The sequence below is a fragment of the Cyanistes caeruleus genome, chromosome 4 (genome assembly GCF_971803275.1).
Source record: "Cyanistes caeruleus chromosome 4, bCyaCae1.hap1.1, whole genome shotgun sequence".
NCBI classification, from domain to species: Eukaryota; Metazoa; Chordata; class Aves; order Passeriformes; family Paridae; genus Cyanistes; species Cyanistes caeruleus.
In genome coordinates, this window is record NC_141704.1 from 47,146,721 (window position 1) to 47,161,678 (window position 14,958).

Sequence of the window (14,958 nt, forward strand, 5' to 3'; positions counted from 1 at the left end):
TTTGAGAAGAGTTGCCACAGCAAATATGCCCTAGAAGAGGGCATCAGTGAAGTGCTTCCCATTCCCCCCATCACAAATGAATTATGAGAACTTCTACTTCTCATGCCCATGCTAACCTGTTCCTATGCCAGACCCTGTTTATTGACATGGCAGAGAGTGACATCTCTCTCTGAATTCAGCTGCTGCCTTTCTTCCTTCATCCTCAGGCACAAGATGTCTGAAGTCTGCTTCTGCCAGTGTAGGATGGAGACATTGTTTATAGCTGTTTCAAACTCTAAATCTGTCTTTCCTTGTGTCCCTGCAGGTAAAGTGTGATCAATACTGGCCCCATGACCAGGATTCCTTATACTATGGCGACCTGATTGTTGAGATGCTATCTGAATCAGTGCTCCCAGAATGGACAATTCGAGAGTTTAAAATCTGCAGTGTATGTTAGCTTCTTTTTTTTTTTTTCCTGATTAATTGGCTTAAAACAGTTGCAAGGCTAAATTAGGAAGGTTTATTCTGCCATACCACAGTTCCATCATGCCTGGCTCCCCTCTGGTGGAAGATAAAGCATTTTCTCTGAAGGTACCTGTTCTATGTGTCTCTTTCTCTCTTGTCCTGATGACCCACACTTTTGAATCCCAACAGGAAGAGCAGCTTGACTCAACAAGGCTCATTCGTCACTTCCACTACACTGTATGGCCAGATCATGGCGTGCCAGAGACCACCCAGTCCCTGATTCAGTTTGTCAGAACCGTTAGAGATTATATCAACAGGACCCCAGACACAGGACCAAGTATTGTACACTGCAGGTATGTGCAACAGCAAAAGGTCAGTGACACAGAGCCCTTGTGCCTACTCTTGGGATGATCCCAAATCTTCATCCTTGTTGGACTATGGGCAGCCACAGAATCTGAGAGATAGATGATGGTCTTAAGTTCCCACATGCATCAGAGCAATATTCCCAAAGCAAATGCATTCACCCACAACCTCACCCTTTTGAGATGCCTCAAAAATTATTCTTAGGGAAGCATGGTGTCTCTGTGGTTCCACTGGGGAGCACAAAAGTGTCAGCAGCTGCCACTGCTCATAAGCTTTTGCATTCTCAAATTGCCCATGTGCTGCTGTTGTGGCCATACATTTGAATCACAAAGGGGTGTTTTAAAAGGTAAGATATACCCGGGGTAAATATGGCTACGTGTGGATGTTGAGACTAGCTGACATCCATCCTTCCCCCATTCTGACTGAGACTCCCTTTTCTTACTGCCTTTTCATGCTCTTCTTTTTCCATCTCTGGCAGTCACTGGGCTGCAATTTTCCCTCAGTTCTGTGGTCCACCCCTACACTTGCATAAAAAATGACAAAACTGAACAGCCTCAGATCAACAGATCTGCTAGTTGCAGCAGAGTATAGGGCTACAGAGAGAGAAAGAGTGTGGTGGTGCTTTGTCTTCTGATAGAGCCATATGTTCAATGGTGGTACCATACTGGTTGTATGGGCTGAGGCTTGTATCTTGCATGACCCTGCCTATGTCTGCCTGTACAGCATGTGCTGCAGCATGTCAAATGTCCACTGTGTCCCACAACTGCATCCCTGGAGAGAAGAGGTTTCAAAGTCAGGTGCAGTCTTTCAGTGTACCTCAATGGCTGGGTTAATCCAAAGCAGAAAGCAGTGCAGGCAGCATCAGAGATACCTCTACATTACTATCCTTTCCTCTTTGCGAAATAAATTCCATTATAAAGTGTTAGAAAGTCCCAAAGTTGTCATTTGAACAATTTGCTTCTCACTTTGGAGATCTGAAGTTTACAAAAGTATCACATGAAGATAGTGAATACTTTGATCCATCTGCTTTTAAATCTCTTGCGTTGTTTTCTTTTCCAGTGCTGGTGTTGGTAGGACTGGCACATTCATTGCACTGGACCGAATTCTGCAACAGCTGGATTCGAAGGACACTGTTGACATTTATGCAGCAGTGCATGATCTAAGGCTTCACCGTGTTCACATGGTTCAGACAGAGGTAAGGTTTGGGTAGCCTGCTACGCAGCGACAACAGCTGCAGTATATAATAATCAGTCTCTTGTCTTAAAGGCTCTCAAAGCACTTTGTGCTTACTCCACTGTGGAATACTAGTTAGATGTATTTCAGTTCTGTGAGAATTTTAAGTTTTTTTCCACTGGCTCTCTTAGAGAAGGCCCAAATCATTATAAGTGGTAGCTATTCTTCATGTAGATTTCTCCTTTTTATTTTCCCTGGCCCACAATCACTCCAGCAGCATTATGCAGCAGACACTTAACAGCGCACTGTTGCTTTATGGCCGAGTCCAGTAAATGAGCTTTAAGTGGAGATAGGTCCTTCAGGGATGGGTTTGGAAGACAAACCTAAACCAGACAGATAGGTTGATGTAATAGGAAAGAGGAATGCAGGACAGAGAAAATTAGATGCAAGCAGTTTTATAATTCAAGCCACTGTGACTTGTGCCTTTGCAGTTTATGTTTTATTAAGCTGCTCTGTCATTTTCATTAAAATTATTTTGTAAAGTTGATTGGCATTCTTCTAACATAGTATGGAAGAGCAACTACATTTATTCTCAAAGTTCAGAAAAAGTAAATGTTTTGTATTTCTTTCTGTGCTTTTAAAACAGTAAGAAAGCAATGTTATGCTGATAGGAGCTAAACACTTAGGAGCTGATTTAATAAAGGTGTGTTGTGGAGGTAGTTTTTACATTTTCCCTGTGAACCATTAATAGAAGAATGAGAGCAAGTTTGATGGGTCTGCTGTAGCTTGATACTGATGGAGTTCTTTGCTGCAATTTGGAAACCAATGTCAGTGGCAGTGTTTTCTGATAGATGTAAAAGTCTCATATGCATATAAAGAGAGGCCCAGCTGGGAACACAAAAAAAAAGGAGTTCCTGGAAATATCTTAATCACAGAAAACCTTCTATTGGAGGGGAGACAGATTCCCAGCCATTTCTGGGCATCTTCAGAGACTGATCCCTCTACATTCCCATCATCCATAGTCTGCAGAGCCAGAGAGACATCTCAGGAGGGTGGCTCTTTTTCCCTAGCTGGAAAAAAGAGGCAACTACCTCAAGAGCCTAAATTTGACTTATAGACAACTAAAGTTGTGTGATACAAAACCTGCCTTTGGCATGAGCTTGATATGACATCTAAGTCCAAAGTCAGCCAGATCCACACAAAAGTCAAAGGCCACAGTACCATCATACTTGATTGACAATATTCAATCGCAGAAAAATAGCAGCAACAAAACAATGCCCCTGCTTCAGACTTAGCTCAGCATTGTTCTAGACAAGGAACTGCAGGTGGAAACACGCAAGGGAAAACTGTGCATCAGCTCAAAAGGCAGCATGCTACAGCAGCTGTAACCATTCCAGTGAAAAATGGTCTTTGCCAAAGAAAGTGTCCATGCTTGGCCAACTTTCCATCACATTGGTGGGTGGCATTCAGGGTTCTGCTCCACAGAGAGAGCAGCTACATGTGCATAAAGGCAGATATCCTCACTTTCCCAGAGCCAGAGCACTGAGGAAAAGACACAGAGCAATGGCTGAAGGTGTGAGGGGAGAAAATACATGTACTTATTGGAGAAATTATGTTCTTGAGATAATGTTAAAAAGGTACACCTTGATATATAAAAATGCTTGGCCTGAGTTTTGGGTACCATGCTACACTAATCAAAACATTATTATGACTCCTGTCATAAACCACAAAGAGTAGCAAAGCACAAAAGTTTAATAATCTATTCTGTCAAGATAGTTTGGTGAGTAGTCAATAGCCAATTACATGCTGACCCTCATTATTTTGGTTGTGAATGTCATCTTAGCTCCATTCTATGAAAGGCACTCTTCAGAAAAGACTGTAATTTGCTGCATGGTCTGAAATATTAGAATTTATGCTGAATCAAAACAGTAGTTTTTTCAGACATTCTTCTGATTTTTTCAGAGATTTGGTTTCTCATGGTTGTCTGAAATATTTATTTGTTATTATAAAATTTAGTGGGAAATATTTCTTTTCAGAACAAAAAGAAAAATCAGGAAATTGTATTTTCTGCATGCTTCCCTGTACATATTAATTCTTCTACATATACTTTATACCAAAGCATTCAGAAGTAGTATCTATCAAACACAGAACCACGTGTAATTGCACTTTATAGATGCTAAATCTTTCACTAATATCATGATCTGTCAAAACATATTGTGTTCATTTATGTTTTACTGTATTATTTCTAAAGAGAGATGATCACAAAAGTTTACTGTATTACTAGTGTGAAAAGGAGATTAATTTTAGAAGGATATTTTAATTCTTAACACCACCCTTGATTTTGTGATGGAGTTAGCTTGTAATGATTTTTCATAGTGCAGAAAATAAAATTACAAAATTCCTCAGTGTCTTAAAAACAAATCTTTTGCAGTGTCAATATGTGTATCTACATCAATGTGTGAGAGATGTGTTACGAGCCAGAAAACTTCGCAGTGAACAGGAAAATCCCTTATTTCCAATATATGAAAATGTGAATCCAGAATATCACAGAGGTAACTGCAAGTTTATCGAATTGTAAAATGTTTCAAATGTAGTAGCTCACTGACAGTGTAATTGAGGGGGAATTGTGCTGTCCTTATCCAGTGATATTCCTTTACTTCCTGGAACTTAATTTGTTCCTTCTGCTCTTTTCATTCTTGCAGCTGTGTCTTTATTTTTTCCATTAGTATTCATTATAACATCACTTCCAGCTCCTGCCTTGCCTTTATGCTCTCCTTATGTCACACTTCATGGTTCCTTTGCTGTCAAGGGAACTGAACCCCTTTCCCTATCATGATATTGGTTTTGCCTCACAAGTCTTTACACCATCCATAAGCAACTGAGGCCACTGACAGCACTCACTGGACTCCTCTGTCATTCACAGCATGTGATTTCTGTCTGCATCACCCTCATCTGCTGTTGACAATACAGGCAGCCTTGGGACACTTCCCATCTGCCTTGACTGGAAAATACAGGTGTCCTAGGCTGTGCTCTTTCTCCAGACTCCCCATCCTTACAGGCTCCTTTTCCTAGCCTGTATCCAGTCTCTTGCTGATAAGAGTTGCAGGAATAGCAAACCTGGCACTAGCACTGCCCTTCACCTCCTGTGCCCATGGCCAGAGGACCAATAGAAGTAGAAGGAGGAATAGAGGAGAAGCTGTAAGCAGTGGTGACCTTGTGCCTTGGTTGAGCTGATTCTTAAGGGATGTAGAAGTTTTTGGGGTCATGTAAGAAGAATCTCAGTAGCTCTACAAATTTGGACATTAGGAATTAGGATTATACTACAAGAAATCCAAATAATTTTATTGATCTAGTCTGTAGAAATCAGTTGTCGTCAACAGTTAGAACAGGCTTGGAGGAAGCCAAAGAACTGAAATATCCAGGTTCCACACACTGAGAATCCAAGCAGAGGTGGGATCTGATCTTCAGCTGTCACATCAGTCACCAGGCAGTGCTGCTGCCACACAGCCACCTCTTACAGCACTGCTGAATCTGTGTTGGTTTACTTTTTCTAATCTAAGTTTTCCTTGCTTTCAGATGCTGTTTATTCAAGGCACTAAGAATGTTAGAGATACCTGCTTTTGTGAACACATTTGTTAACTAGGGGTTTTTTTTGGTTTTTTTATGTATGTATTTCATGCACCCAGAAAGGTGCCAGACCTTTTGGTTGAGACTGTGTATAATTTATTGGTCTGGTGATTTTTTTTAAAGATATATAATTTAAAACTAATAGATATTAATGTATATAAATGTATTTTGGCATTGTGTAAATATGTATTTTTTCTATATTGTTTATATTAATATTATGCTTCAGATAATACTATTTTTTCTTATCACAGTTTTTATAAACTGTTCTACATAAACTATTTTAAATTGTATGGCTAACAGGACTGCAGCGTTTGGGGCGCTATTGGCATGACACGGGAAAAGTCCTATACGGAGAACCTCATTTTTAAAAGATATTGCAGAGTTTGTAAGATGAAATAAGCTACTATTAAGCAAGGAAACTGTAGTCCTGTATAGGAATTACAGTGCTACTCTACACTTTAAACTTACTGCTTTTCATCAGACAAAAATGGGAGCAACCCATATCACAGTGGCATACCTTTTACAGAACTCATTAACAACCAAGCAAAACAGGGTTCACCTCACAAGTAGCAACTGTTTCAGTCTAGTGTGACATAGTAGAAAAATATCAAACACTGCAGTGAAGTCTAGCAGACCTTTTTCCCACCACATACTTTGTGGGGGAGATAGGTCACATTCTGATTTCTTTACACTGGTTTAAGAGAGCAGAATCAGACCACAACTTGTGTCTGTGCACTTTCATGTGTGTGTATTTTAATTAAGAAAGGTGTTCAAAGAAGCACCTCAGACATTAGTGTTAACAGACCTGTGAGGATGTGAAGTCTGGCAGCTTCTATAGCTCATTGGGAACAATGCCTGTAGCATGACAGCCAAAAAGTTACAGAGATTGCAAACGTACTGAAACAAAGACATATCCCACAATTTACACAACTGGCCTTAAGCTGCCCCAAGTGTTGGTGTCCTTCAAATGCCACTTGCTTTCACAAGGGACAGTTTGGCCTCAGCATGTCTGCATAGAAAGAATCCTCCACTGGAATATTACCCGATATCACCACCACAGGGGCAGTTGGAATGGAAAAAGGCTCAGCAGGGAATGTAGGCTGGCAGGGCTGTTGGAAGAGACAGTAAAGATTCTGTAGTTCCAACCTCCATGTCCTCAGGCAGGGGCTCATTACTGAAAACATGTGGTGATCAACAAGGAGTATAATCAAAGAGCACTTACCAGGTATCCTGCCCAGCCAAGTGGATTATTCACAGCCTCTCTTCTGCAAAGAGGCATCCCATTCAAGGGTCTCAACACTCTGTTCAGCTATTATTTGTCTTTATAAAATACTTCTCAAACAAATAGTGAGGAGACAGTACACAGTTGCTCTCCCTTATGAAAAGAAGGAAGGACTTCATAGTTCTTCCTTCATATATCTACCCATACTTTTGTAGTGAAAACTTAGCTTATTGCTGAAGGTAAGTGCCTACATTCCACTTCTGTTTTGGAGAAAAATAGTGTTTCTGATGGCCTTCTGAGAATCAGTAAGTAGCTGAGTGCCTAACTGAGGAACTCCTGTGGCACATCAGGACTGTGCACATCCATCATTCTTGTTTTCCTAGAGAAGGTAATAGCCCGATAATCACTCTTTGTGCTCCATCTGGAATCTCATCCTTTCTTCACCAAATATCCTCACATGCCCCAGAAGCCACCCTTCAAATCAGCTGTCACAGCTGCTCAGAACATGTAAACTTGGCTAATCTTTTTAGGTGTTTCTGAATGGAAATACTGCTGATCCCTCCTGCACATCCTCTTTGGCACCACACAAACCTCAAAATTCACCACCCTTAACAGAAACTGAAGAAGACGGGAACTGGCATTAGAGTGGAGACAATTTCACAGAGAAAAGTCTAAGTAAAACCATAGAGACGTGCACATTTTCTGGAGACGCCTGCTTTTGTTTATTTCCTTTGCTAGATGACTACATTAGCAAGCAAGGATAAACAAGCATGGCCGCTTCAGATTGATTGTTGATGGTGCTGATAACTGCTGGACTTAAGGCATCATGAAAACTGTTGCTGTGTTACATGCACTGCATTTGGTCCTTTCTTTTTTGCAGGACAAAGATCACCGTGTTATTTACCAGCAGTACAATTACAGTTAAGACACACCAAGTGTACCCTATAAATTACCTCGCACTCCATATCATTGTGTCATTTTTTAATGCTGAGGGAAATGGAGCTCACTCAGTGCCATATGATCTGAGGGCAAAAGTCTGCTGGTATGCTCTGTATGCATGTTGTTCATCATTTTCAGAAAGACACACATCATTCTGCAGTTTATTTTATCATTCTCAGCTCCCTTGTTCTCTGCAGCTACAGAGTTCACAAATGCGTACCCAAAATGACGATGGCATAGCAGACAGCTAGTTTCATCTTTTCTCTCAGCTAATAATGGACACACTTCATAAGCCTTTTCCTTCTCATCACTTCATAACATGACAGATGACCTTAAACACTCTGGCACAGTGCTCTTGAGCAGCTTTACATTTCTGCCCAAGTAGGTCACACATGAGACTGTATACACATATTATTGCTCTGGTTCTGCTCTCTAGCCAATTCTGCTCATATGAAACCAATGTAAATCCACTGAGAAAAAGTTAATAAGTATCTATGTAGCATTTTTAATATACAACACCTACTTCTCAGTAAAAGTAATTCTATTTACTGTGCCTCTAAGCTGAATAACAGGGCTAATGGGAAATTGTTAATGTAACAAGAATGGATTTGAAGGAGCTTGTGTGCTGAACAAAGACAGTTCTTAAGGAAAAAGACATCTTTTGAATGTCCTTGATGATGTTCAGAATTATTTTCTTAATGTTTCCCAATTATAATGTTAGAAAGCAAGGCTAGTGTTGTTGCTGATCCATAAGCTAAGATTTGCACACTTGGAGCCCATCCTTCAAATCTCTGCATTGTCCACAAAGCTACCTGAGTACTTTCATGAAAGTCAACTGGAAAGCTTGCCTGAAGAAAATACCAGTCCACTTCTGAAGCACTTGCAGGGTTGGGCATTTAGGTTAATTCAAATTTTTGTATTGAAAGTTATTTAATAATGAAAAAATTGTAATAAATATTTTTTTAATCTGTGCAATACAATTATAAGATCCACTAGCGATTGTAGGAAAAAAAAAATTCTCCATAGCTGGAGTTGATAAATGATATTTTTTGTTACTAATGGAACACAAAAGTGAGAGAAATAGGCATACTGTGAAGATGTCAAAAAGTGCAACTTTATACATTTTTCTCTGCTGCTATAGTTATTTAGCAATAAATAATGCCTAAAATGCCAGAAATATTATTTTGTGCTATAATATACTATGAATTTCCTTTCAATTTTAGAACAGAGAAAAGAAAATATGTGAGCTTTAAGTTTATATTATGTATTGTATATGGTTATTTACACTTTGACTTTGAAAGCAGAAAGTTAAACACTAGACAGATAGGAGTACATGAGCACTTAGCTGTGCTCCTCAGCCTGGGATTTAATATATGGACTAGGGGGATGAGAACAATAGCCATCAAATCACTCTATCAGCATTTCTCTCCAGGGCCACAGATCAAAGAAATGCATCTGACACTGTGAGATACAGCCTACCACATCCACAGCTTCATGTCCAGAGAGTGCCTTGGCAGGTGCTTAACATTTATTCAGGTTTCTTTCAGTAATTCAGACGTACAGTTTGTGTAAATAAAATGCAATATAGAATGACCACCACTCCCTCATGGCCCTGTCACAGATATCTGGGCTCTGGAACTGTCAGCTCTGGGACCTATAATACCAGGATGCTGTGACTTGGAATTGAAATGGGTGCTCACCCCAGTATTTGGGCAACTTGCTGTAGATCCTGTGCACTCATCTGTCTCCCTCACACTGACAAAATCAAACTCCTGACCTGCTGGTCGCACCACATGGCCAAAGCAAACTGATCTGTTATCAGTGGCGTCCCAGATCAACAGCTGGTTCAAACTGGGATTTTTTTTTTTTTTTTTTTAAGGCTGTAAGGAAATACTGAGACTAGGGACTAGCTAATTGAGAAAAAAATGTGGAATTGGGAAACAGTGTCAGCGATGCAGATAGTCTAATTTCCATGACAGATTAGTTGTTTCTTGATTTATTTGAAAGCTAAATACTGTAAGTAACATTGAGAAGCTAAATATATATTGTTCTAGAGCAGGGCAGTACACTATAGTGAAAACCCCACCATTCTGAAATGTGGTAAGCCATAAATTCTTTGCCACTGCCTGGAGTAAAGTGTCTGAAAAAACATCTTCAGTACGTATTCCATGCTCATATGCAATATAATTACTTATAATTGTGTTCCTAACAAACACTGGGTGAACACAGAACTGTGCTACTATTGTCAATTTAATTTATGCATTTAAGTATATTTTTATATTTTTAGCTACAGTCAACAAATCAAATATATTTGAGTGTATGTTACACATTTTTATAAATACTTCATGAATAAAACATTCATTTAAAAAAATTACATTCTTGTCTTCTGTTTGACTGCCTTTGCATTAGAGATTTTGTTGTCCTGCTGCTCAGAGAAAAGGTCATTAGTGAGTTTGATTTCAATTGAGACAGTTTTCAGAGAACATTAAATTCATCAGTAGCCTCATCCTGTTGGAGGAAAAGATGTGCTGTTGCCCGCTGGCCAGATTAGTGCCCATGTGGAAAGATACTGTTGCTCTCTTCTCCTCCCTGATTCTGTGCCCTCCTTTAATAAGACAGCTTCTGTCTGGGTTATGCAGTGGATATTTGAAACCAAGTGGGTCTTGAACTTGAGTGCCTGTTATTTTAGAGACATTTTGTCGGGCAGTTGTACCAATTAGCACCACACTGCAGCTCCATCGCTGCCTGCCCCTCGAGGATCTGAACCATGCTTTTAACAAATGTATTTCTTCTCCTCCTGCTCTCCACAGTTCTTAAAAACCATTAGCATAACCATCCTCATGGGGTCAGGGTGCTTGGCAATAGCGTGCTTACTGCCAGTGCTCTGTCTCAGTTACTCCTTACTGGTCATCAGAAGTGTTTAAGACAAGTTTATTTAAAAGAAAGAATGATTTATTGACTTGTACTGTGAACTGCTTGCTGAGGGGAGGTGTAGCAAAGGCTGAGGGAGTTGTGAGATTTTTTCTTTGTGATATAAAAGCTTATCTGAGTTCTGCTCTGTCCTGAAATCAATGGAGACACAAAAGAGAACCGATAAAGATAAAATAATGTACAGTTAATATCTTCTCTCTAGAGAAACAAGGCCAACATTGTAGACAAGGATAGATACAAATGTTTTTATAAGGTACAGCAAGGAAACTAAAGAGTCTCTTCTAATTCAACAAGAACACAGTGGTTGATTCCTGTTAAAATATCCCCAGAATCTAGTTTTTAACTTTGATATTTTCATATGCACTTGTACCTGGGCTTCATACCTATGAGCTGGTGGTTTTGTCTGATAAAGTCATCTCCTGTACCATAATCTCACTTTTCTGTCTCTGCCTGTCTTCACTATCAGTTGCTTTATTATACCCTAGAAATAGCTGCTTAGATGTCTTATGGCAGGCAGGACATGGTGATGCTGTTATGTCAGCAAATACCACAAGGGAAAATTTTAGATGTAACCAGCCAAGGCTTTGCACATCGCCCTGGTAAAATACCACTCCCAACCTGTAAAAAAAACCAAAAAAACAACAAACAAAAACCAAGAAACCATCACAGCAGAAAAGAGGAGAAAAAAGCATTTAAATTAACTTGTGGAGATGTTCCAAAAGCATGAAGCCCTTCTCCTGTTGCCAGGGTGAGGCAGTGGCTGGGCAGGCCATGGGCAAGTCAGGAGGCAGCCATGGCTGGGCTGGATTGGTCACTGAGCCGCCCATGGCCCCCCCCTGGAACTGACCTGCTGTTGGTTCTCCAAAGGCCAAAGCTGCAGCTTCTTGGGGTCTGACTCCTGCAGGTGCCTGGCATCCTCTTCATACCCCAGTGGTGTTTACTGCAACATGCAGAACCCCACACAATGAGCAGCTTTCCTTGGGATGAGAGATGGCCCGAGCTCCCAGAGATCTGGAGTAGTAGTCAGCAGCACGAAGGCACCTTGGTCCAAGAGGGCTAAGTGTTTTGTGAACCTCAAAGCCTTTAAATCTCCAGGGAAAATATCACCTCAGCACCCACAGTTTTGCTGTTGCAGAGGTCCCAGGTCCCCCAAAAGAGGCTAAAATTCACCTGAGGTCTCCCACTGACCAAGCAGGGTCCCCACTGTCAGCACAGGGAGGCTCCAAGCCCAGTTGCAGGCTGCGCTCCCCACCCCTCCTGACTCAAATTCCCAGTCAGAAAGGGTGGCAGAAGCATGTCCTAGCCAACAAGGTGCTCCAGGTGGCTGCACACAGCTTCAGGGTTCAAGGAGAGAGGAAACTGTGAGGTAGCCCAGCTGGGATTCAGCACTGGTGTGTTCCTCCCTCCGTGCTGAGGCCTTCAGTCACTGAACTGTGGGGCCACAGCGCGTGGTGGGGACGGCAGAGGCTCAGGATGGGGACACTCCAGCTCTATCAGTGCCCCCATCCCAAGGCTCACAGAGATCTGTACACTCCAGAGGCCCAAAGCGTGAGCTCAGTGCCAAGAGCCAGGCCAAGAGGGCAACAGCCGTGGCCCTGTGCAGCAGCCAAACGCCAGGCTCCAAGTGCCACTGCTGCGCCAGCTTGGCCAGACATCATTGTACACAGCATTTTGCACACTCTTGCCAAAATCCATGCCAAATCACACATAGTGTCCTTCCTTGCCTTTGGTAGTTGCTTGCTGATGTGCAAAAGCAAACCAGCAGCAGGTAGAGAAGCTACTTCTTACCAAGGATAATGGCAGAGGTTTCCCACTCTCCCCACAGCAGTGAGACCTGGTTGGCAGGGGACACCCGAGACTTGCAGTTTTAGTCCTCACAGGACAAGAAGGGGCCCAAACCTGGGTATTTCTGCTCCTACAAATCTTAACCCATTTTTCAATAAGAGGAACTCTTCTTTTCAAAGAAGGGCAGGTATAAAGGGATGAACTGAGTGAACCCTCCTGGGAGTCTATGTCTCCCAGCAGCCCTTTTTCAAAGGCTGAATCTCATGAAAGTTTTTCTGTGTATCTGTCTAGGCTGGACTGGTTTGCACAAAGCATTAAAACTATCCATATTTTGCTGAGCAATGCCCAAGTGCATCCTCATGCATAGGTCCAAAACTTGAGCTGAAGGAAACTGAATATGAGGCTGCTATAACACCTTCATAAAAACCCTTTGGTGGGTTATCAAGAGCATAAATTTGGCTTTGATCTGGTACTTCCTTCTTGTCTCTAAATCCTTGCCTCCCCTTCTAGCTCAGAAATGTTTACTTTGGAAACTTAGTAATAGAAAGTTGAAGAATTAATTCTTCCCACTGTAATCACAAGATCTCTCCCAGTCCTGTTGGATACATGGGATAAATGTATCTGGTTTTTGCCCAGATGGCGCTTGAGGCTGTAGTGTGGCCAGCACAGGAAGAAGGCCCTCCAATTCTGTTTTCCAAACCACAGGGAGTAAAGAATCCTGAAATTAAAAAAGGGACTAGGGGCATTCTGGATAAGAACACCCAAACTTCCTGGAAAATCAAATGCCGACCATATGGCCTGTAGTAAAGCTACCCAAATAGGTTTGGTATGAATGGAGCTCCACTGTAAAAACACAGAGTAAAAATAATTGGATGCAGAAAGCAAAGTGAAGATGTTCAGAATGCTCCATGCATCTTAGCTAGGGAAAAAATGTTGTACAAACAGAAGACAGCTACAGAAAGGTCCATCTGTTAATTGGGGGCATTTCTCCTGCCTGTCAATGACTAAAGTTGCAGTAATGAAACCACTAGGAGAAAAAGATGGATAGTTTCAAAGGCAATAAAGAGATGTATAATGTCCAAAGTATCAAACATCAGAAAAGATACGCTCAAGACACCACACATGATAAATGCCAGCATCCTGTTGTCTCATCATTGGATCTAAAAGACACCTGGAGCCAAATTATTTGTGAGAATCCAGCTTTGAGAGAATGAACTGGCAGACAACTGGAATTAATTAATGCCTAACAGTTCTGTGCTAGAAAGGTTGGAGAATACTAAAAATATCCAAGGTTTCTTTACACATCATGCCAATGAGATCTGGTCAGGCTGTGACAAATTTTCTGGAAACATTCTGGTGAACAAACAACTGTCCCAGAACCCTCCAGCAGTTCCCAGGGTGAAATCTTGCCTCTAAAATGCCAGAGCTTTCAATTACGAAAGTGGAGAAGGGAAAAAACAAAAAGAAGTGCTAATGTCAACTATGTTGTGGTTGTTGAACCAAGGCAGGTAAGAAAATTTCAGATCCATGCCCTGGAAATATTCTTCACCATGGATTTGTGTTTGCTTTGCTGGGATTAGATCTAAACATCTTATTGAACTGAGGCCATGAGAGAAAAAGGAGAAAAGCCAGAAAATGTGGTGAGTGAATATTTTTCTGTTCTTGTCTAGGGAAGATGCATGCATTTCAGTGGGGAAAAACACACACATCCCCTGCTGGGGTGGGAAGGCAGCTAGGAAGAAGGATAAAGCCACCAAAGACCTCCAACAGTATTGTGGTAACATCTTCTATTTATTTCCCCTTCTCTATCCAGCACACTGTCAAGAGACCAGAGGAAAAAAAATGAAGGACCATATGGTGTGATCGCAGGGGACGGTCTCCGCTGTGCTCTGAGCAGGGGGCTGAGCTGACGAGATCACGCAGTGCAGGGGCACATTCACCTCGCCCATGAGGTCCTTGCACCAAGGGGACACCCACTTCTTCCTCGCTCAGCCTCGCCTGGGGAAGCTACACTGGCATTGTCTGCATGAGATGCTGCTGTCCCCAAGGAAGTGGCTCTGGATAGCAGGAGGAGGATGGATACAGTTTCATGCACTGTGTTATGCCAAGCACACGAAAGCTCATCATGGTGAGACTTCATTCCCTGTGTCAGCCTTCTCCAGGGAGATGGGGAAGCTGACAGTCTTGTTAGTGTGACCAGGTCCCCTTTGCTCCTGAAGTGCCACTTTACATCTTCTAGTACCCACACACTGAAAGGGTACTTCCAGTTAAAAAAAAACCTGTTTGTGAAGCAGAGGCTTCACAAACAAATTTCCCATTTTTCTCCATGTCCTCCCCCCTCTAGTTGTTATCTCAGTAATTAAATTATGCAGCTGAGGAAAGTGATTTGGAAAACAGATGGCATTCAAGATGCTATAGAAAACAGTGGTGCATTTTAAACCTTGCAGCAGAGACGCAGACAGATTTGGGTTGTA

The 14,958-nt window shown here is 41.6% G+C and overlaps 1 protein-coding gene across 4 annotated transcripts in view; it reads left to right on the plus strand.

Annotated features, from left to right (window-relative positions):
* The window catches only part of PTPRB (protein tyrosine phosphatase receptor type B), a 66,325-nt gene extending 51,867 nt beyond the window's left edge, over positions 1-14,458 (plus strand). Inside the window, exons 30-34 of one of the 4 annotated variants that reach the window (XM_086884413.1) lie at positions 305-427; positions 634-797; positions 1,867-2,002; positions 4,412-4,532; positions 14,298-14,458. In XM_086884413.1, the coding sequence (XP_086740539.1) occupies positions 305-427; positions 634-797; positions 1,867-2,002; positions 4,412-4,532; positions 14,298-14,347 (594 nt within the window). In that variant the 3' untranslated portion in view covers positions 14,348-14,458. Of the gene's footprint in view, positions 1-304; positions 428-633; positions 798-1,866; positions 2,003-4,411; positions 4,683-5,556; positions 8,946-14,297 lie in introns of those variants that run through there. The other 3 variants (XM_086884412.1, XM_086884414.1, XM_086884411.1) reach the window with 3 other exon arrangements.
* Positions 14,459-14,958: the final 500 nt, after the last annotated feature.